We start from the raw sequence: 23470 nt of genomic DNA on the forward strand, positions 1-23470 counted from the left end.
TCAGAGTCTACGCACTTATACACTATAACCAGCAGGGGGCAGGGTTTAATCTCTCAAGATAACTGCATGTGACATTGCATTACATCGAACACTCAGAGGTGTTTGACGTGTTAGCCCAGCGGTTCGGTTAGGGTGGGCGGTGGTGCAGCTGGGGCCGGCCCAGCACTGACCTGGGTAGTGTGGTGGGGGGAGCACTGACCCTGGGTAGTGTGGTGGGGGGGAGCACTGACCTGGGTAGTGTGGGTGGGGGGAGCACTGACCTGGGTAGTGTGGTGGGGGGGGGGGAGCACTGACCTGGGTAGTGTGGTGGGGGGAGCACTGACCTGGGTAGTGTGGTGGGGGGGAGCACTGACCTGGGTAGTGTGGTGGGGGGGGCACAGAGCAACACGGCCCCCTGGCCCTCCTTCACGTACACCGCCTCTCTCTCCTCAGAGGAGAAGAAATCCAGGGTCTGTGGGACAGACAGACAGACAGACAGAGAGAGAGAGAGAGAGAGAGAGAGAGAGAGACAGAGAGAGAGAGAGAGAGGAGAGAGAGAGAGAGAGAGAGAGAGAGAGAGAGAGAGAGAAGAGAGAGAGAGAGAGAGAGAGAGATAATCTGTGTGTCATTAACAAGCTTAGAGAATCCACTGTCATGCTTGTCCACGCCTCATTTCATTCCACTTATACCAGATTTCCCCTCAGCTCTTCTCGCCTCGTTCAGACACACCCAAACCCAGTCCCTGCACATTGCAGCACCGTCATCCCCCATAGCGGACCACTTCTTCGGCAGAGCCATGGTGGAGCTCAAATCATTCAAAACCCCCACTCCCACACACACAAACAAACAAACACACTCCTCATACTCACAAGGCAACCAGGCTGCCCATTCCCTTAAAGAAGGCATGATTGCAATCTGACTCATAAGGATGATTGGATTCCGTTCCTGGTCACTCACATCCAAATTGCACCAAGGCCTCCCGGCTGATGATGGAGCCGTACTGGTTGCTGGCCATGCAGGAGTACTTCCCAATGTGCTTGATCTTGATGGGGTTGCTGATGACCAGGTTGCCCCCCACCAGGATGTAGTGGCTGTCCTCGGCCAGGTCGATGTCAGAGCTGTCCAGCCTCCACCTGGGGAGAACAGGGTCTGGAGCGTTAGGGTTCACTGGGAAAATGTGGGTCAGGATGACACAAATGTGAGAGGACCTGCCGCAGAACAGACATCGACAGTACTGCAGAGCAACACGCAAGCACACACACGCACACGCAGAACGACTCAGCCTTCCTACACACACGCGAGCGCACACACACACACACACACACACTCAAACCTACTTCTACCCGCACACACCTCTCCTACTTCTACCCGCACACACCTCTCCTAGCCACACACACTACCCGCTCAGACACAGGTCTCCCATGGAGCTAGAGGTCAGTCAGGTGAAGCCTTCAGACCTGGCCTTAAGCAGGAGGCTCCTCTCCCTGCACAAGGACGGACGGCGAGAGAGGAGGGACGGGCCGTGCCATGCTTTGCACAGCAGGGGGTGAAGGGGATGTGCGTGGTGTGTGTGTGTGTGTGTGGGGGGGGGAGCATATGTTACTTGTATGTGGCAGGTGGGTTGGCTCGCGCGCGGCAGCTCATGGTGATCTTGGCCTCAGGAGACTCTTCGGGGTAGATGGTATCAACGGGCTGCTCCTCAAACACCGGCCCCTGACCTGCGACACAACACACACACACACATGCAAACAATTTGACCAGAAAACGTAAACAACTTTGTCTGGTGGTGATTATTCACAGAACCACGGAGCTTTTCGGTTTTAGTCTCCTCGCGACGCCAACACATTGTGAGATCTGATTGGATTGTAGTAGCACTGGTATTTCCTTCATAATTAAGATAACAAAGACGATGTCTCTCTCAACTTTGTCTGTCTCAGGTGACTAGCCCAACGCATATATCCTAAATTGGAACCGAACAATACGCCTCGCATAATCGTAACCCCTTCAGATGCGATCATCCTCAAAGCTGCCTAGCAATCAGAATGTGCAGCATCCACGGAGAGCTCTCCTTGATGAAAATGCAGTGCTGAATTCGATCTGCCTTTACACCGCCAACACACCATCATAATTAGCCTCAATTAGTCATTAAAACAGACAGGCATCACAGGACTGAAATGAATAAGACATACCCACAATGCCTGGCAATGAATAACCAATGAGGCAAAATGTTCCTCAGCTTCTGAGAGCAGAATATTCTCTCAGATCCTGTGTGAGTATGTGTGTGTGTATGTGTGTGTGTGAGTAAGAGAGAGAGAGAGAGAGAGAGAGAGAGAGAGAGAGAGAGAGAGAGGAGAGAGAGAGAGAGAGGAGAGAGAGAGAGAGAGAGAGAGAGAGAGAGAGAGAGAGAGAGAGAGAGAGAGAGAGAGAGAGAGAGAGAAAGAAAGCAAAAGACGGCGTGTTTGTGTCTGTGTGTGTGTGTGTGTGGGGGAGGTCCAGATGCAAGGGGATTCTGGCTTCAGGCTTCTCTCAGAGTACAGCTGACACCTCAATGCCACTGAGTGCACTCTCTCAGATGGTAATATCCTGCTCTTATATTGTCTGTCTAAGGAGCCGAAATCCACCCACCCCCTAAAAATGTCAAATTGATATGCCGTCTGCCACCATTAGAAACCCAGGAGGAACAAAAGGCCCTGCTCTCTCCAATATCCTGCCTGCAAGAAGCATACACTGCTTTCAAGATCCCCTCCCAAAGCATCAGAAAGCATCACAAAGACTTACTTCAGATGCTCACAGGAGATTCTTCATGAGGCCGTAAGACAACAGGGTTGTTGAGAGACAGGAAGCTGGCACTGTGCTGTTCCTGGATATGTAAGTGCCTAACATGGATGCCGATACCGAGAACTACTGATGCCTGAGAGAGCTACGCACGCTCAGACACATATGGGGCATGGTAGCCACGTTAAGTGGGTAACAGTGTTCACGAGAGAGAGAGGGGGGGAGTGGAATACAGAAATAGAGAGAGAGAGAGAGAGAGAGAGAGAGAGATAAAGAGAGAGATAAAGAGAGAGATAAAGAGAGAGATAAAGAGAGAGAGTGCAGGAGCAGTGACCGTATGGAGCATTGTTGGAACAAGAGGCCATGCCTGGCCCAGTGGAATGAGTACTGGTCCTATACTGTACACAGTTTGGTATTGGATGTGACAGATGGTGGAGGGAGTGTTAAACAGGCCACAGAAGGCCCAGTGCCTGGAGATACACTCCTCTTTTCCCTCTCTTTCTCTTCCTCTCATTCTAGTACTCTCCCTGCCTTTCTCTCGCTCCATCCCTTTCTCTCTCTCATCTTTCTGTGGCACCTTTCTTATTGTCTGCTCCATGTCTCTCTTTTTTTCTGCTCTCCTTACTCCCCCTCCCCCTCCCCCTCCCCCCTCCCCCTCCCCCTCCCCCTCCCCCTCTCCCTCCCTCCCTCCCTCCTCTGTGGGTCTCTCTCCTTCACACTCCACTCTCTACCCATGTCTGTAAACTGGGACCAGTCTCTGGGTCTCTCCTCTTATTGTCTGTCTGTCTGTCTGTCACTCCGCCACTCTCCCTGTCTCTCACTGCACTGTGGGACTCGAGCCAAGGAGGGTGAACAATTTGGAGAAAGTAATCATGTCCACAGCAGTCACACACACAAACGCACACTCACGCGCACACACACAAAAACACGCAGGCACACGCATACACAGACTAACACACACATCCCATAGACAGACAAACACCCAATCAGAGGTCTTCTCTCCGGGGTGTGCAGACAGAGCCCATCTTCTGGGCTGACTTCATTAGGAAACACAGGACCTATTCAACATTGCCAACTGACACAACGTCAGTTGGCATGACCGGGAATCGAACTGGCAACCTTCGGATTACTACTATTGATTTTAAATGTTCAGGCGTCTATTCCAGTAGCCTGCTTTCTTTCCTGGCATCAACATCTAATGAAATATTAATTATTCAGTAGCTAGGTATTAGGTATAATTTTGCTGTATGTGAATATGTATTTTTGTGATACTGGATAATTAATTCAAACTATAAAACAACTCCCCTTTTTATGCTCCAGTTTCCATTTTTTAGTCCTATGACTTTTCTTGCTATTTATTCCTTCCGATACAAAACTAAAACTGCAATGCATTAAATGAACTAGAGGGGGGGGGGGGTAATATAACCATCATATTCTGATTTATGTGTATTTTGTCCCTTTGCAAATGTCTGGAATGCATAATAGATCCAGTACATGATAAAGCAGGGTCCTAGCAAGGCTGCATGAGAGACAGATGTGTTTATGTTCATTTGTTTACACATACAAATTGGTGAGTGTCCAAGTGGGACAGTGAACATATTTATCCTTGAGGCTTCTCCAGCTTCTGCAGTGATAATTACCACAGCCTTTGGGTACAACATGGCTGACACTGGAGCAGATAGCCAAAATACTTCCTGGCTGGATTAGCAAAAAAACAAAACAAAAGACGTGTCATGCATTATCAAACTAAATCACAAATAAAACTGGATAGGCAGTCAACAAAACAAAATTATCTTCATGTATTGGTTTGTAGCAGATGGCATGGTTTGAGAAGGATGTATGTTAATAAGACTTGTATAGCACACTCATATCCCATGTATTATCCACATCTACATTTCTGATGGCTGTTCATTCATTTCATTGAATTTCATTTCAGTGAGGGGGGATTCGAACCTGTGACCTCTTGATCAGCAGTCAAATGCTTTACCACCGAGCAAAAGCCATAGCTACTGTATGATACGACTGATGAATTGACTTCCTTCCATAGAAAACAAAACATCCACAGACATACAGCAGCTATACATGCAGAACAACTGTGTGTGAGAGTGACAGCTCCAACAGAAGAGTCATATAGAGACAGGAAACAGCAGCCAGAGGAAAGGCCTGTCTGACAGGACATAACTCTGTTAGTCTATGGTGGAGACAAACATCTTTAGGCTATACTACTTGTGCTTAGTCTGTATCATTGGTGGTTTAACCTTATTACACCAGACCTCAGGATGTAATTATGTTAGCTGTTATGACTGGGGATGGACAGTGTTAGTCTGAATGAAGGGCTGGAGACTGGGGTAGATGAGGGGCCAGTGCAGTGTCCTGGTGGTGATTCAGTCTGCTGTATGTACACTACCCAGAGCGGGCTTGGTTGAAGGGATTGGGTACCCTATCCTCCACACAGCCCCCACCCCCCACCCCCCACCCCCGCACACAAACACACACACATGCACAATCCCTAGTCATAGAAGTACACCCACACCCAGAAGGAACAACTAAATCAAGAAGCCCTGCATGAACGGTCCAAACATCATGACAACCTTTCTCATAACCGGTCTTCTGCAGCCCTGTGTCAGTGTGTGTGTGTGTGTGTGTGTGCGTGTGTGAGTGTGTGTGTGTTAATGCGTGTTTGTAGAATGCACGTGTGTTTTCCAGCAACAGACGTGACTGGGGCTTCAATCTCAATACGCTTTACAGCTTGATGTCTGATAATAGATGTTATTTCAACAACAGTCTCTATCATTATCCATCTGAAAGCAGCTAATTCAGCAATCCTGGTAATAATAATCCTGGTTGTGACAAGTGGCTCTGGTTAATTCCTGAGTTTGTCATCCGGCTGGTAATTATTGTGACGGAGAAAAAGCTAAATGTAAATTAGAGAGGAGGGTCTCCTGTCTGGTCAAGCTTCCCCTTGAAAACATCCTTATATATATATATCCATGAATGAACCTCCAATATATTTCCTTTCCTTCAGTAGAAAACAAAACATCCACAACATACACCAGCTATAGTATACATTATATTTCCTCTAGTCTACACAAAACACATGTACAATAATATCACTACCATTCGGACAAAAACAATGACCACAATTACCATTGAAGTTTCATATGCAGTATTGACCGCATATATGCATTACTCACAGTAACTATGAATCATATCTGTTCTCCTCTTGCTGTGAGAGGACCAGGAATAGCTACAGCAAACACGAACCAGGTCCTCCACACTGACACGTTCATTAAGACTATCCTCTAGACACCTTGAAAGAGGACCATCCTGTCAGTCTAGCCATGCTAGACTCCTGAGCCATGCTGACAGCCAGATAACCCTGTGGCTCAACCACCCTGAGGGGGGATGGCATGGCAGGGTGGGTGGGCACTGTGGGCCAGTCGGCCATGACACACTTTCATTGTTTGTCTACAGCATTGTATGTGTACCAGATCAGAGAGCATGAGATACAGGATAGCTAAATTAAAGCAAGGGAACCCTTCCAGGTCAGTGGATGGGGAGAGAGAGAGAGCTAGAGATAGAGTTATAATATATATACGTTATACAGTGTCGAAAGAACAACCTGGCACACTCTCTAGTCTTCTGGACCGATGTGGCAAGGATGGAGGAGGAAAACAGGAAAAAAATTGAATACAACTTCCCCATCTGTGTTGTGTATGTGCAGGCGTGTAAGCATGTGTTTGTGACACAGAAAGGCAAGCAGTCTTCAAATGGAAAATAACTATAAAAAGTACACATGCAGTTCATCCATTACATGACCCAGAGTGAGAAACAGGCTTTGGTCAGTTTTGATCTCTCTTTCAACCCCACTCGCTGCTCTCACACTAGGGCCAAGCGGCTAACAAAGAGCTCTTCACCAGCTCAGCGAAGCCTGTGTGCTCTGCTGGCTCACCCTTCCAGATGCTGAGGAAATTCCCTCCATTCTTCATGAATGACTCAAATGTGGAAGAGGCACAAACAGAAAATGGCATGGTAAAATGCATGGTTACAAACCTGAAACTAGTGTTAGAAGTCACAGAACTATCCATATTCTTCCAACAGATTTATCTACCCCTGTTTTATCTGTTAATACCCCACAGATGAAACTGGCCCTTCTAAATGTTAGATCACTAAATAACAAAACATTTCTAGTTAATGATCTGGTCAAAGAAAACAACTTAGACTGCATCTGTCTAACAGAAACCTGGCTAAACAATGACACAGCAACAGCAACTTTGATAGAAGTGTGTCCGCCTGATTACAGCTTTCACCAAGTTTCTAGGACATCAAAAAAAGGTGGAGGAGTCGCAGCTATTTTCTCCTCTAAACTGTTGTTCAAAATCACTGAGCTAGGTGAATTCACATCATATGAATATCTTGCTATAGAGCTCAAAACCGAATCAATACTTTTTGTTATTATATATCGGCCACCCAAGCACTCGCCAATATTCATACAAGAATTCTCTGAACTATTATCACTATGTGTCACTAGATATGACAAAGTAGTTTTATCCAAGAAATATCCAAGTAAATAAAAAAATAAATGAGCCGACTAACCATGATTGCTCTCTGAATGAAATGGTAGAGAACCTCAATGATGCACTATTATCTGTGTTAGACTCTGTTGCACCACTGAAAACCAAAAAGAAGTGCACAAGCAGAACCTCCCCATGGCTGAGAAATAAAAATGTTAGTGAAACAAAAAGAAAATGCCGTGCAGCAGAGAGAAAATGGAGGAAAACAAAGATCACTATCCACTACAATATCTACAAAGATACACTAACCACCTATAACAAAACCATCCGTCTAGCAAGGAGAGAATATTTCTCCAACATTATTACAGAAAATGCTAGAAATTCCAGAGTTCTTTTCTCCACCATTGACCAGCTGCTAAACACTGTCCCTGCTCCACCTCCATCCTCAGTAGTTAAATGTGAAGAGCTTGCTTTGTTCTTCAAGAACAAAATAACTTTGATCAGAGCTAGTATTATTAATAGTGGGGTTGAAACTGACATCAGTAGATTCTGCAACATAACCATGAGCACATTTACCTGTATCACACTTAGTGAACTTTCCAAAATTGTCAGCGAATGTAACTCCACAACCTCAGATATTGATCCTATACCCACAACATTCTTTAAGCGAGTGTTTGATAGTGTCTCAGGTCCGGTGCTAGAGATTATAAACACATCCCTTAGAACTGGCGTTTTCCCAGATGCCTTCAAAACAGCTGTTGTAAAGCCCCTATTAAAGAAACCCAAATTGGATAACAGTCTACTTGCAAATTACAGACCAATATCAAACTTTCCATTTATTAGTAAAGTACTGGAAAAGATAGTTTTAGTCCAATTAAATTATTTTTTTGAAGAAAATAACATCCTGGAAGTCTCGCAGTCAGGTTTCAGGAAATATCACAGTACTGAAACTGCTCTCACCAAAATAATTAGCGACCTCAGACTAAACTCTGATGCAAATAAAGTCTCTATCCTTATCCTGTTAGATCTCAGTGCAGCATTTGATACAATTGATCACGACATCCTAATCAATAGACTGGAAAAGCTTATTGGGTTCACGGATAGTGTATTGAACTGGATGAAATCATATATCACAGGAAGGAAGTTTTATGTTAGTTTAGGTGACCATAGGTCCAAGAAACATGAGAACTGCTACGGGGTTGCTCAAGGAAGCTGCTTAGGTCCATTACTTTTTTCTCTTTATATGTTACCACTCGGCGACATAATCAGAGAACATAACATAGATTTCCATAGCTATGCGGATGACACACAACTATATATATCCACTGAACCCAACGATGCAACGGCCATCAATTCCATTACCAACTGCCTGTTGGCAATAAACAAATGGATGAACGCTAACTTTCTTAAATTAAATGAAGACAAAACCGAAGTCCTACTATGTGGCCCCAAATCCAAAAGAGAGATGCTTATTAAGAATCTTGGAGGTTTAACCCCCTGTCTTAAACCAGAGGTGACGAGTCTCGGTGTAATCCTGGACTCAGATTTGAATTTCAACTCTCACATTAATAAAGTGACCAAAACAGCTTTCTTTCACCTGAGGAATATAGCAAAGGTACGACCATTCATAAACCAAAATGATGCAGAGAAGTTAATTCATGCTTTTATATCCAGCCGGCTGGACTACTGTAACGCACTTTTCACTGGTATTCCCAAGAAAACCACTGAAAGACTACAGCTCATTCAAAATTCTGCAGCTAGATTATTAACCAAAACTAAAAGGAGAGAACACATTAGTCCTGTCCTAGCTACTTTACACTGGCTCCCTGTTACCTTCAGAATTGACTTTAAGGTCCTTTTCCTCACATACAAAGCTCTACACGGACAAGGACCTAGCTACATTGCTAACTCCTTTATAAACTACACACCAGCTAGAACACTGCGATCATCAAATGCAGGCCTATTAGAGGTCACCAGAAGCAGTCATAAGAAGATTGGTGATTCGGCCTTTGTCAATTACGCCCCAAAACTATGGAACAAATTACCCATAAATATTAGGGAAGCAAACACTCTAGACATTTTTAAAAGACAGCTTAAAACCTACCTTTTTACCGAAGCATTTAAGTAATTTTATCTCAAAAGGGTTTTCCTACTTTTATTAATTATATTATTGTTACTTTTAAGATGCATGTTTAAAGTTGGTTTCTCTCTTGAACAGAGATCTTATTGGGATTTGTATTTTTCTTTGAATTGTTTATCACTTGTATTATTGTTTTTATTGATTTTATGTAAAGCACCTTGAGCTGCAATTCTTGTATGAAATGTACTATATAAATAAAGTCTTACTTACTTACAAGAAGCTGTGCTGCGCCCCCTCCCCCCCCTCCACACACACACAATCCCCACCCCCCTACTCTGCACACACACACACTCCCCGCCCCTCTCCAGCTCTTAATTTCAATACAACGTGAAGCTCAACTATAAATCATGCACGGCTTCCCCTCCACCTCAAGGCTGTGACCTCCCACACGCGAGACAGCCATGCAGGAGCAGAGCCGCGTGCCAGGTGACCCCCTGTGCCCCAGCGACAATGCTGAGGTGTTCAGGTCTTGTTCAGGTTAGGGTTAGCGCTATATGAGCTGCGAGAGTGGCCGTGTTCGACTGCTCCTCTGTTAAACTCTCTCTGTTCAGAGTCAGGGAGACAGATACTCCACTTCTTGGTTTGAGACTCTGACTCCGGGTATACCTCAGTGGTTAGAGCACATGTCTTCAAATCATGAGATCTCAGGTTTAATCCCCCCCTGTATGTGGATTTGAATGAAACCTTCTGCTAAATGAATGCGTTGTTGTTATTCAGACTGCATGTCTTACCTCCATAGAAGCCAGGTCCCTCCCCACACAGGGATGCAGCTGGGAGACAGACAGAAAACAAGACAGGCATGTCAGCACAGTCAACCTAGCTCCTGTAACTGTGATCGTACTGTTGCACTGTGGTTAAAGGCAGCATAGGCAATGTTGTTGAGAAGCACTTTTTGTCATATTTGCCGAAATAAACTTCACATCTTGATAGCAACCAATACATATAAAGGTTTGACGATAATTTGAAATTAATCCGACATCTGTGGGCGTTGCAAGACTGTAATAAACGACTAATGATTGGACGGGCTATCAGTCGACCTACCTACCAGCGCGCACTCTGCCCCTGCACTCAATGCGCGTTACTATAGTTTTGTGGGAGTGGCTTTGAAGGGAGGGGGTGGGATATTATGGTTTGAATTGTTTGGAATTTAAGCTAAAATAGCTAGCTTCGCACAACTTGAGTACACAACCTTTAAGTCACTGAGGTGTTATAGTTTGCACTGCTGTATGCTTTATCTTTGTTCTCTTCTGTGCCTGGTAGCTGAGAGGTGGTTACTTTGGGATGTGGCTGGTAAATACAGACTTTCCCTGGACTCTGACCACCAAGATACTGATAGAAATTAGCACTTCTGCTCCTTGATCTTCTGCTGCACTTTCTACACTATTTGTAATTGTGTACATCATTTTGGAACAACAAGTCTTATGATTGGATAAAATGTCTACCAGCAAGTGAACACAGCAATACTACAAAAAGTTCATATCTGTATACAGGGTTTCCATAAATAATGTTGTCCTGCGTGTCAGCCTTGGCTGTCCTCATTCATCTGTGTGTCTCTGTGTCGTACGTACAGCACTGCTCTGCAAGCTTAGGCAACTGTGCACTGCCAGCTAAGGGAATCAGGTTTTCAGTAAGTTTTGACATGTTTTGTTAATGCTTCCATACATTTGTTTGGCCAGTGTTTGTCCATAGGATGAAAGATCGTCCTATCATCTATGCACTGGCAGCAGACTAGTACTGCAGGCAGAGAGCTGATTTGAGATACTGGGTTTTGATCCTAAATTGAGATTCATCACTTGATGCATCAGTATATAGCGTCACACATATTGTTGCGTTGAACAGCCATAGTACTCATAGGAACAAAAATATCTCAACCCATTGCAGCTGTCGTCATCATTTCTTACCAAACAAAAACAGGACATGCCATATGTTGGCCCGACGCCCCTACTTGAATCTGCTGTTTATGTAACAATGGTACATTAACCATGTGACTCTCTCCTTGTTGGTTGACGCCCTCAACATAAATGTGATGCCAGTGTCCCCTGGCTATGGGGTCGACCCATTTCCATTTTAGTTGGTCGGATGGCAGCTGAGTTGAGGAAAGAGCAGCCATACATAGCCCTGCATTAGGAGGTGTGTGTGTTTGGGGGGGGGGGGTGGGTTGAGGAGTGGAGGAATAAGTGGATGGGTGAGGGGATGAGTGGAAGGGTGGGGGGGGGGAGGCGAGTTAGAAGGGGTTGGGGGGGGTGGAGGGGGAGAGGAGGGTGTGATATGTTTTGGGCAGGCCATGTTCTTTTGACATTGCCTACAGTGAAGTTGAGGCAGTCGTGACTCACACACTTCCTCGTGTCAAAACTATATCTCCACCATCCGTAAAGGAGCTGCGTTGGGAACCAGAGAAACATCCTCCGTCCAAACACACATTTTACGGTTCAGTTGAAATCAAATCTGAGAGAGGTGATCACATAAGACAAAGAAACATGTTTTGTTTTGTTTTTCCCAGCCAGGTCTGTTTTAGCGCTGTACAAGTGGTGGTTTGTGTGTTATCACCATAAACTGCTGCAGTATCCTGTGATAAGGTTCTATGTAAACGGAATGATGAAAGACAAAAAATAGGAACCCTTCGTCCATAAAAAATAAAACTGACATGCAAAATAATGCCCTGGCTGGGTAACATCATAATGACATTGAAATGGCAGTCAGGCATAATTTAGCCCAACAGAAAATAAATGGAAAGGATTTTCATGGGATGAATATCATAATGTCATGATTTGCAACAGAACAAGCAGCTTTGGAAGGTTGAAAGGCCGAGTTTGAAAGGTTTCCATAAAAAAAAAATGTTCTTCCGCAAGATCTAAAATAAGATTGGAAGGCTTGCGTAATGTTTTTATTTGCTGAAAATTAATGTTGCGCAAGAGTCCAAAAAAGTAGGCAAGGTCACAACGCAGCTGTGTCGCAGTGCAAATGTAATGTAATAAAGTTAAAATTGGGGGGGGGGGGGGTAAACATACAGAATGAGCAGCAGTTTTCAGATCACTATTTACCAGACTTTAAATCTGGAAAACAAACAAACTGGGAGAACAGTGACACATTTGAAACTCTGTAAATGTGTAAAAAGAGTGCTGCAGTTGCTGTGCTGCAGTTGTGAAGAACTAAACCTCAAATACACAATAATGTTTGCTAACTGTTTGTTTAGCAATGATGTTAACGTGTTCATTTTTTTCAGTCTATCAAAACATTTTGCAAGCCTTCAAAACTTAGTTTGGATATGGCAATTGAATTTTATGAAAATCGAAAGAAGAAAAAAAATCACCCTATGGATTTGAACTTGTTTTGGTTTCAAAATTACAACTGGATGCCCAGAAAAGAGAGATTATTTTGACCCAACATGAGTTAATATTAAAAGTATTTTGACAAACATCTTTGTTATTGAGCAACCCGAGTACTCACCCGTGGAGGAGAGTGCTAGAGCCAGACCCAGACCCAGAAGGTGAACAGGGATGTTCAGCATTGTGCTCTGTCTACTTGTGCTTAGAACCACAGCTAGTGGAACATCAGCAGGAGACCCTGTACAGAGAGAGACAGAGGGAAAGAGAGGGATAGAGAGAGAGAAAGAGAATGACGAGAGAGAGGGAGGGAGGGAGGGAAAGAGAGAGTACAAATAAAGTAATGCCAGACATGGAACCATAAGCTCATTTGTATCCTAACGCTGCGTTCACACTGCAGCGGAGCGGAGCGGAGCGTTGCAAGTTGGATTTTATCAACTTTATGTAAATGAGGAGCGTGAAAACGCTAGCGTTGGCCAATCGGATTGGTTTCTTGTTTCTTGTAACGTGTTCGTCATGGTAAACATTTCTAGGTTTGACAATTTCAAGATGGAGGAGAAACTTTTCGTATGTGTCTGCACACCCAGTTCTGTTCAGAACAAAGTTACTAATGTGACGAGCCTGAATTTAAAGAATACATTAAACTAATAATGCATGGTGCATGGTTGCCGATGTCGTCATTGTTCCTAGTGTGTTTTTATAGCCTACTTTTAAATTTAGTCTCGTCACATTACGTGACTGTTCTGTGCCACTGCTAGCTCGCTAGCCCAGCCTACAAACGACTGGTTGAGTGACCTGTGGCGTAACATGTATTCTACTGTAATCTTGCACTAGTAAAATCTTGCACATACATAAATGTTGTGTAAAAGTGGTATTTTGATCGATATTGTGAGTACATGAACCCAAATCTGCACGCTTGGCCATGACTACAACAGTGACCTTAGAGAACTACAACTCTGTATTAACTTGTCTAACACGCCCCCGAGCGTGGTGTACTGTGGGAAGGCAAGCGATGCAGAGCGTTAAAAAACGCTGCAGTGTGAACGCAGCGTAAAAGAGCCCTTTGGATTCATTTAGCTAAGTTGCTAAGAGCATTAACATCCATGTAATGTACTTAGGAGAAGAGGATGTACGGACGCTACAACCTTTTTAAAGCTAAAGTTGAAAACCTTGAGCATTATCAATATTTTGACCCGAATTACTATTCTGTTGGTGTTGTGACAGTGACGTGTGAGCTACTTGATGAACCACAGTAACGCCTCCTGTGACTCATCAGATGAGTCGCAACAGAATCAGGGAGCGGAGAAATGAAGGAACAGCTGATCTGCATGTTTTACAGCAGGCAAAGCAACCACACAATCAGAGAATCATCAAATCAAGACGTATCCTTTCACCTCCTCACGCTCACAATATCTACAGTTTTCTTGAACAACAAGGAAGCAGAATCCGAGTTCATCAGGTTCGACTGTGAACGCTTGCAATACAACACCAAGAATAGCTGCTCTCCCACACAGAGCGTACATACCAAACATGCTGTACTGTACTTGACTCAAACCCAATATGTGGAGACTGCATGAGAGAGTGCCTGGCCACACAACTCACAGTATAGCATCCATGAGCAGGCAGCACGGCAGTGACAGACGCTGTGCTCATGTCAGCCTCCCAGGCACCTCACCATGGGACTGGCTCCCACTAACAGGTTGACACATAATGATTGACAAGTCAACGGTTGTCATGAGCAACCCAGGGCACTGTTTGTGTATAATAGATTTAAGTGAATTGGCTGTGGCTGAATGCTGCTTGCCCTCCAGACCTGACCAGGCCAGGCTTGAACATGACATCTCAGATGCAGGATGAGAAAGAGGAAATGGCACGCAACAGCTGTTTGTGAAGCACACTTGTCTGTAGAAGGAGCGGGCGGGGGAGGGGAGGAGGAGAGTAGAAGGGGGAAGAGAGGGAGGAGGGGAGGTGGGGGATATGGGGCAGAGGGAGCTCCGTGTGTCTCTCGGGAGGAGAGCCGTAGGGAGAGACAAGCAGGAGGTAATGATGTTGATCACCAGTCACTCACCAGGCTTACACAGACTCTCCGGGGCTTCTAGCCGATAGCTAATGGATTACACCAACAGTACAACTGGAAAATAACTGGCGTTGTTGTGATGCACAGTACTGGCATCAGGGTATCCAAAATTCTTTGACATTTGCCAAGTCCTGGACTGACTCCATCAAGTATAATGTCCAAATCTGTGTCATAACAAGTTCAATTTAAAGATGGGAAATTCTGTATCTGTTAATGCAAAAATAAAGCAACAATCAACAACAACAAATTTGATATTGATTTTCACACGTTAGGTTGGATTAGTAATAAACTGTAGTGTCAAGTTTGAGTTTAATGGTACAACAGTGTGATCTTGATATTGATTGTAAGAGTCGGGGGTATTAGCGGACACAGTGAGGTGTGACATCGGATTGAAATCTCAGTAATCACCAGACAGTCATTACAGTGAACTGACTGTAACAAAAGATGGGCATGTGATAATCGACAGAAAGAGAGAGAGAGAAAGAGAGAGAGAGAGAGAGAGAGAGAGAGAGAGAGAGAGAGAGAGAGAGAGAGAGAGAGAGAGAGAGAGAGAGAGACGAAACAGAGAGATAAGCTTACACAGACATAATGTAGCAGTAAAACAGAGGGGATTTCATCTGCACGCTGTCCGTATCCTAGCAACACCTTTCTAAGGGAACAGTTGTGCTAAGGGGCCTTTTGTGCATGTGAAGAAAAACTATGCAAACATTAAATTGTAACCTGGAATGGCATTATTGCTGTAAACAGTGGTCAGCTAAAGAAAGCAAAATTATGTGGTCTTATGAAACACAGCTCCTAAGGACAAAACTCTCTCCTCTGTGCTCTTCAATAGGAAACTGGTTTATTTATTATGAAGGAATTATGACTGTAAGTTATGAATCATGAATGCACTTAATAGGGGCACTTAGTAGATTAGTGGAAGGACATGGAGGTTGACCTATTAGTCAAGAGAAGAGTTTAGACATCAGATCTCCATGGCATATACAGTAACTAGCTGTAAGATTACAAATAAAATATAGTTTTTTTGTAGCTCATGTATGTAGCTCATGTATGTAGCTCAGGATAACCCTTTGGATAAAAGCATCTGCTAAATGAATACATTAATCTTACATAAAAACAGACTGGCCAAAGACAGAGCCCTGCCACAAATAATCAATATTAACATGTCACAGTTAATTCTCCTATTTTCCAGTCAGAATGAGATGACAAGAGCTCCTCGCTCACTTAGCACACTCAATCACCAGCAGAGCAGACTTCAAAAAAAGGCCCTCGCTAACGCACTATCAATTACCACAGTCTGACACAGGACAGCCATTTTAATTGCTTGAGGTCTGACATCAACAAAAAATATAGAATTGAAATATTCTACAGACATTTTTCCTTTTGCTGTGTGAAATCAGAAGATGCTAAAATCACACATACATTTTCACCTCTGCACTTGAGAATCAGAATCAGCTTTATAAGTTTGCATAAACAAGGAATTCACTATGGCAGGAATTTGCATACGGTAAACAAATAAGAGTTAAATATAAGATGTAGAAAATATTAAATGTAGAACATTTACGACAGTATCTAAATAATTCTAACCTTTACTATACAATGTAAAAACAATTATATCGATAAATATATAAAGAAGTGTAGCAGAGCCAACAGACAAACCACGTACCATCACACCTTTCCCCTACCCCCGACAAGGAGAAAGGGGGTTTTCCCCCTTTGTCCTTATCTCCAGAGCAGGAGCTTCAAAGCTACTGGCCCAGCATAGGGTCAGAAGGTAGACCAAAATGGCCTTACAGTATGGAGACAAAAGATTTTAAGGAAGAACTAACTTTTCTGGATTTACAAACATATTCTCAAGGACTACATGGCTCATGGACACTATTTCAATGACAGTTGATGTGTTATAATGTATGCTTTCCCTTTAATGCTGTGTTGATATAATTTGATGTTTTAATGTAACTTCCTTTCCTGTTATGATAAATCAGTCAATCTTGATATCAAAATGATTCTAATCTACAAACTAAACCATTTATTAATGTTGTATTGTTATTTTTTGAAGTATAAGCAATACATGGACATTTGAAATAGCTGAACTCTGAAAAGTTATCAACCACTTCACATCCATACGTCAATCTCAGGATGGACGCCCAGGTGGGAGTAACTGACCAATCAAAGAGTTCACCTCCAAAAGGATACCCCCTTTCTCAAGGATTATAAAACCTCGACGCACAAGCAATCCTGGCTTTTTCGCAAGGATTCACCGGAAGTGTTCACGACACATCTGACCTATCCTTCTCAATCAGCAACTCACTGGACCACTAGGAACTTGAACGAAAGATTCCTTTGCTCTAACCGTTTGACAACGATGAACGTAACTTTGACTCTTCTTCTTCAAACTGACAACAGTAACTGCGATATTGCTACATTTCTTACTTGTGAACATTGGCATATTGTGATTTAATTTGTTACGTTGGATTTTAGTTTGCAAATGATTTAACCTAACTTTCGTTGGGATTAGTTAACATACTCTCCCATTGCTCTCCAGAAGCCTATCTCTCTCTCTCCCTTCCCCCTCCCCACGCGCTCTCAACCTACCATCTTGTGCCAACCCTCATCATAGTTTAGGACTGTTCAACTCACCTTCAACTAACCTATAACTTCTCTGGTATTTGTTCATTATAATTACATTTCCTTAAATAAATCATTGTTTATAATACTCGCGTTATCCCTCACATTATCTGATCTGCTCTACTTTCATAGAATTCACTACTTAAGATTAGACTGATTATTACGAAGGCTATTATTCAATATTATTCAATAAGGTTTCCTCTGTCCCTTTAACAAATAAGAGGTGGTGCCCCCAAGAACTACATACTTTATTATAAATTAAGTATTGCTAATCTTAAACGAGCAAACCCCGCTACAGAAGATATAAAGAAGAGTGCATTGTGTGACCAATATCTCCAAGCATGGTTGAACGGTAGCCCCCTAGGGGGGCTAGGGCATGATTCTAGCACATAGGGAGAGTAAAGGAGAGAAGCCCCCACCAAACCCTTTTCTACGCTTGGTCTGATCCCAGCTGCATAATAGAGTTGGAGTCGTAATGCCTTATCACCCGGGTCAAAGCCAAGGAGGAACGGGGGGGTGGGGGGAAGAAAGGAGAGAGAGTAGTGGTAAACCTCACAAACAGGATGGAGGGGATGTTGATCTCTCCTTCCTCCTCCTTGTCCTATCTTCAACGCCCACCCACACCGCCAGCACCAATGATTAAGAGCAGATTGGACTTAATCCAGATGGACAAAGCCAAGATGAGGTTAACACTGGCTTGGTTTTTAATCAGGAAAACAGTGAGAATCACTACAGGTCACCGGGGTGCCTTCTCATAAGAAGACATATGTAGTGTGTACTTCCAGAACAAAAGGAGGAACTATTTGATCACTTGAGGCTCCCTACAGATCTGTGCATTTGTTTTTGTTTTTGAGAATGTATGTTTCTTTATTTAATGTAGAATTAATGTGTGTCTCACGTTAATGAGAATAATTATAGGAAATGAAACTGAAAAGCTGATGACTTGAGAGGGCCAAATATCATATCCTACCTTACTGAACATGCTGTCTCATCTGTCAACGCTGCCGGGGATAATAATAATAAGACTTTATTTATATAGCACATTTCATACAAGAATTGCAGCTCAAGGTGCTTTACATAACATCAATAAAAACAATATTATAAGCAATGTTGGGGTAGTTACTCAAAAAAAGTAATAGATTACACATACTAGTTACTTTAAAAAAAGTAATGCTTTACTTTACTAGATTACTCACTGCTGAAAGTCACTACACTACTAGTTACATTACTTTTGGATTACTCCGTGACATTACCTGAGATGCACTTGCCAAATAACAATATATATGCCCAAATCAACTCATACTTATTATAATGAGAACAGATCTCTCTTTTATGCTTTTTAATACCACAAAGCTGACAAAAAAAGTTGTGAGAATCAACCTAAAAGTTGTCAAGCATAACAACAAGGCTACAGAACTGGCAGTAAGCAAAATGTCTCCAAATAAAATAATGCTTAAAACTTTAAATGGCAACATTTCCTCTACTATGTATGCTGCTACAAGCCTGTTTATCTCTGCTTTGGTAACCTGCTGATGTTGAAAGTCAAGTCGTGGCTGCTTGGCTGGTGTCGGCAACAATGGCAACGGCAACCTTTTATCGGCGTCCTATGCTATAGTCTTGAGTTAGCATGTTGCCATTGAAGATGCTTTGACAGATTAGAGGTTGTGTTCGCGGCGGTGAAAAGGTGTTTTTGGCGTGGGCACAATGTACATTGTGCAGTTACGTTTTTGTCCTTTCGCGCAACTAATACGAAGTAATGTGCATACATCCATCCCTCAAAAGATGTCCTAAGCGGCTCGAGTTCAGGAGGCGAAACAAGAAGGGCAGATCTGCCCTTCTTGTTTCGCCTCCTGAACTCTGGGGCTAAGTCAACTGACGAGTGTTAAGCAAACACACGTAGCCTACTGTAAAGGGAAGTTTGATTTGTTTTTTTCTCCTCCCGATATGCAGATCGCAGTAATGCAAGTAACGCAAGTAACGCAAGACATTTTTGTATTAGTAACTGTAATGCGATCACTGAAGTTATCAACAGTAATGCGTTACATTACTGTGTTACTGTAATCAGATTTGATTACCCCCAACACTGATTTCTAAGTAATAGGCCTACAAGTAATAAAACCCTTCTGAACACAGGCCGCAGTCTTTGCGGTATCTCGAGCCAGTCTTTGGGGTATCTCGAGCCACAGTCTTTGTGGTTTCCCAATATAAATAAAAATGTCAAAATATAAGAAAACTAAACAAAACCCAAGCTCAGACCTCATGCTTGCGTGTAAAAAGTGCTATACAAATGATTTGATTTGATTCCCTAATATTTATGGTAATGTGTTCCATAGTTTTGGGGCGTAATTGACAAAGGCTGCATCACCAATCTTCTTATGACTGCTTCTGATGATCGCATTGTTCTAGCTCGGCGTTCCCCAACCACCGGTCCGCGGACCGGTACCGGTGGTTGGTACCGGGCCGCACAGAAAAAACAATAATAACATTATTTCCTTTTAATTGATTATCAGAGTCTGAAAGATGTTTTATTCTGAAAAAAATACCGGATTCTCTCCTTCTCTGCGGGCCTTTTCCCCTGAGCAAAAAAGCTCTGCAAAGACGTTTGTTTACTCATTTTTTAGTAAGTTTGTGGGCTTCATTGAGCGGTAACTATCACGCGCGTCTCGAGAATTCAGACGTTTTGGCACAGTTGGCGTTCCATACTCTTGACACATGATGACACGTGATACTTACCACTCAATGAAGCCTGTTTGAGACAACAGGTGCATTCGACATGGACTGCGGCTGCATGAGACGACCGGCGAGAGTAGCCGCTTGCAGTCGGGGAGGAGTTGAAAACGGTTCTGTGAAGTCGGACATTCCAGCTTCTCGTGGTTTTCTGCGTTGACGTCCGTCATGGCCGATCAAGCGCTGTTTGCTTACTTTACTTAATTTTTTATTAAACTTAGTCTTTCCGTTAGTGAAGAGGCGGACTAAAACCCTTTCTTCAACACAATTTTAATTCAATTAAACTGTTTGGTCCGTATTTGGCGAAACTGAAGGTATCAGAATAATTACAAAACACGCGTCAAAGTTGTCGTGTGTGAGTGGCCAATCATGAAATAGCTGTGTCGTCATTAGAACCCGTGCAGTTGCTCTTGAGAAAATGTGCTCGGCTACACAGCTGGCAGTTCTCGAATCGATACTTTGATGGCTACGTCACAGTGACCTAGCCTAGGCGCCGTCTCAAGTCGGACAAAAAGTCAAACCAGAATTCACTGTTTCAAGTCAGCCGCCTGCAGCCGGCTGCAGCGCTGCATGAAGTCAGTCCATGTCTAAAAGCAGCACTGCCATCACCCATTGGCAGTAGGATGATTGGATGAAGATTGGGCCGATGTATTTGTCATACATATGAATGGTGTTTCTGCCTATGCAAATTAGGACATATTCAATAAGTGTGGAGCTCATGTGCATATTCAATCTAATTTCAAAAGAAACTTGTAATACAAAAAAAGTTACTTTTCATGTATACCTTTACTATGTTAAGTTTTATTGTGGTAGGAGTAAAGGAAAACATTAAGCCTATTTGGGTGTATTTTGGGCATATTCGATTAGTGTATAGCTCATTTGAATATTAAAATTCATTTTCCAAGAAACTTGTAATACAAAAATGTTTACTTTTCATGGGTAGTTTCATTGTGTAACGTTTAATTTTGATAGGAGTAAAGGAAAAAAAATAGCCCCATTGGGGTGTAATGTTGTCTGGCCTTATTGGCACACATTTCGTATTGATGAGAATTAAACATATTTCCACAACTAGGATTTCTTTGGATTTTAGTATGTTGTTCTGGACACCTCATAGAAATGATCTATGCTGAAAAAAAATATTTTACAATTAGTCTGTCGTAAAACGTTAATTTGCCTGGACTATCTAGCAATGTAGCTAGGTCCCTAGGTCCCTAGCTAGGACAGGACGAATGTGTTCTCTCCTGTTAGTTTTGGTTAATAATCTAGCTGAGTTTTGAATGAGCATTAGGGCCCGATCTTGCACCCAGCGCAATTGACTTTGTCAACGACGCAAGTATCATTCCTAGTTTGCACTCGACGCAAAGCTGACTTTTCCCTCCACAGACGCACGTCGAAATGACCTTGCGCTCCCGTGGGCGGTTCAGCGAAAAAGGAGGCGTGTTCCGGCGCAAACGTTCCCTGGTGCTATTTTGCAGTTTCCGAAAAACAATTCCGCCACTGACCAGGAAAAACGTGGTCTAAAGTCAATGGCGCATTATTCAGATGCTATTTTAAGGGCGCAAGCTTGGTCCGTGCACACTGCTGGCGAGGCCAGGGTCTTCTTTCTGCGAAGCTACGTTACATTGTTTTGATTTATGGCGTGTTACATTTCTTCAATGATGATGACGCTCTGATTGGTTTATTGCACGTTACGCCCAAACCACACCCATTAGTAATGTAGCTACTTCGGACCTACCCATTTTAGATTTGCGACAGGCGCAAAGTCATTTATCCCACCGGCAAAATAGCAACCGAGCCGGAGTCCCGCCCACAAAGTTACTTGCGCTTTGCGGTTTGGTACTTGCGTTTCAGATCGTCAAAATAGGGGGGTTAGTCTTTCAGTGTTTTTTGGGGGAAGACCAGCGGAAAGTGCGTTACAGTTGTCCAGCCGGCTGGATATAAAAGCATGAATTAGCTTCTCTGCATCATTTTGGTTTATGAATGGTCGCTATATTCCTGACGTAAAAGAAATCTGTTTTGGTCACTTTATTAATGTGAGAGTTTAAATTCAAATCTGAGTCCAGGACTACACCAAGACATCATGGTTTAAGCCAGCGGGTTAAACCTCCTAGATTCTTAGTTAGCATGTCTCTTTTGGATTTGGGGCCACATAGTAGGACTTCAGTTTTGTGTTCATTTAATTTAAGAAAGTTATCATTCATCCATTTGTTTATTGCCGACAAGCAGTTGGAATTTATGGCTGTTGCATTGTTGGGTTCAGCGGATATATACAATTGTGTGTCATCTGCTATGGAAATCTTATGTTGTCTGATTATGTTGCCGAGTGGTAACATATAAACAGAAAAAGTAATGGACCTAAGCAGTCCTTGAACAACCCCCAAAGCAGTTCTCATGTTTCTTAGACATATTGTCTCCTAAACTAACAAAACTTCCTTCCTCTAATATATGATTTCATCCAGTTCAATACACTATCCCGTGAACCCAATAAGCTTTTCCAGTCTATTGATTAGGATGCCGTGATTAATGGTATCAAATGCTGCACTGAGATATAACAGGATAAGGATAGAGACTTTATTTGCATCAGAGTTTAGTCTGAGGTCGCTAATTATTTTGGTGAGAGCAGTTTCAGTACTGTGATATTTTCTGAAACCTGACTGAGAGACTTCCAAGATGTTATTTTCTTCAAGAAAGGAATTTAATTGGACTAATACTGTCTTTTCCAATAATTTACTAATAAATGGAAGATTTATGATTTGGGATAATAAATGGGACTAAATATTGATTGAATTGAAATGAGAGAAAATGCTGATTGGTAAACCTCCAAGCCTGCCTGAGACTGTGGTGTTATTACCAGTCTGGCCTTAAAGCATTCCTCATCAATTCATCTCACAATCTGGTGGATGATGCTTATAGAATTCCCACAGTGTTTTGCTATAGCAAGTCACCAATTGTAGCTTCATGCTGAATCATTGTTGTAGCATTGAGTAACAAGCAGTGCTATAGCCAGTCTTCCCATGAATAATTTATCCCCAAGTCATTGATATATGCATCTAATATGAGCCAAGGAATATATGGTCAGCCACTTCACACACATCTGCTCAGCATTGAAACATCGTATACTACTCTATTTCCAACCTACTATGGCTCCATGAGCTCTGGGTAGGTGTTCCTTTGTGCCGACAGCCATCAGGTTGGGCGTCCCAGAGGGCAGACAAAATGATTTTACGGAGGAGAACTAGACCTAGGCCACCCAACTGTTTTAGACAGGAAACAAAAACAGCCAAGCCACACCTTCAGACGCAGAAAG

At 43.0% G+C, this 23470-nt stretch overlaps 1 protein-coding gene across 2 annotated transcripts in view; it reads right to left on the minus strand.

Annotated features, from left to right (window-relative positions):
- The window catches only part of cntn1a (contactin 1a), a 67192-nt gene that overhangs the window by 20001 nt on the left and 23721 nt on the right, over window positions 1–23470 (minus strand). Inside the window, exons 2-6 of one of the 2 annotated variants that reach the window (XM_062461477.1) lie at window positions 12856–12972; window positions 10140–10178; window positions 1583–1697; window positions 939–1112; window positions 295–452 (exon numbers count right to left, since the gene is read on the minus strand). In XM_062461477.1, coding sequence (XP_062317461.1) covers window positions 295–452; window positions 939–1112; window positions 1583–1697; window positions 10140–10178; window positions 12856–12916 — 547 coding nt within the window. In that variant the 5' untranslated portion in view covers window positions 12917–12972. Of the gene's footprint in view, window positions 1–294; window positions 453–938; window positions 1113–1582; window positions 1698–10139; window positions 10179–12855; window positions 12973–23470 lie in introns of those variants that run through there. The other variant, XM_062461476.1, reaches the window with a different exon arrangement.

This window comes from Osmerus eperlanus, chromosome 5 (assembly GCF_963692335.1).
Source record: "Osmerus eperlanus chromosome 5, fOsmEpe2.1, whole genome shotgun sequence".
Lineage (NCBI taxonomy): Eukaryota > Metazoa > Chordata > Actinopteri > Osmeriformes > Osmeridae > Osmerus > Osmerus eperlanus.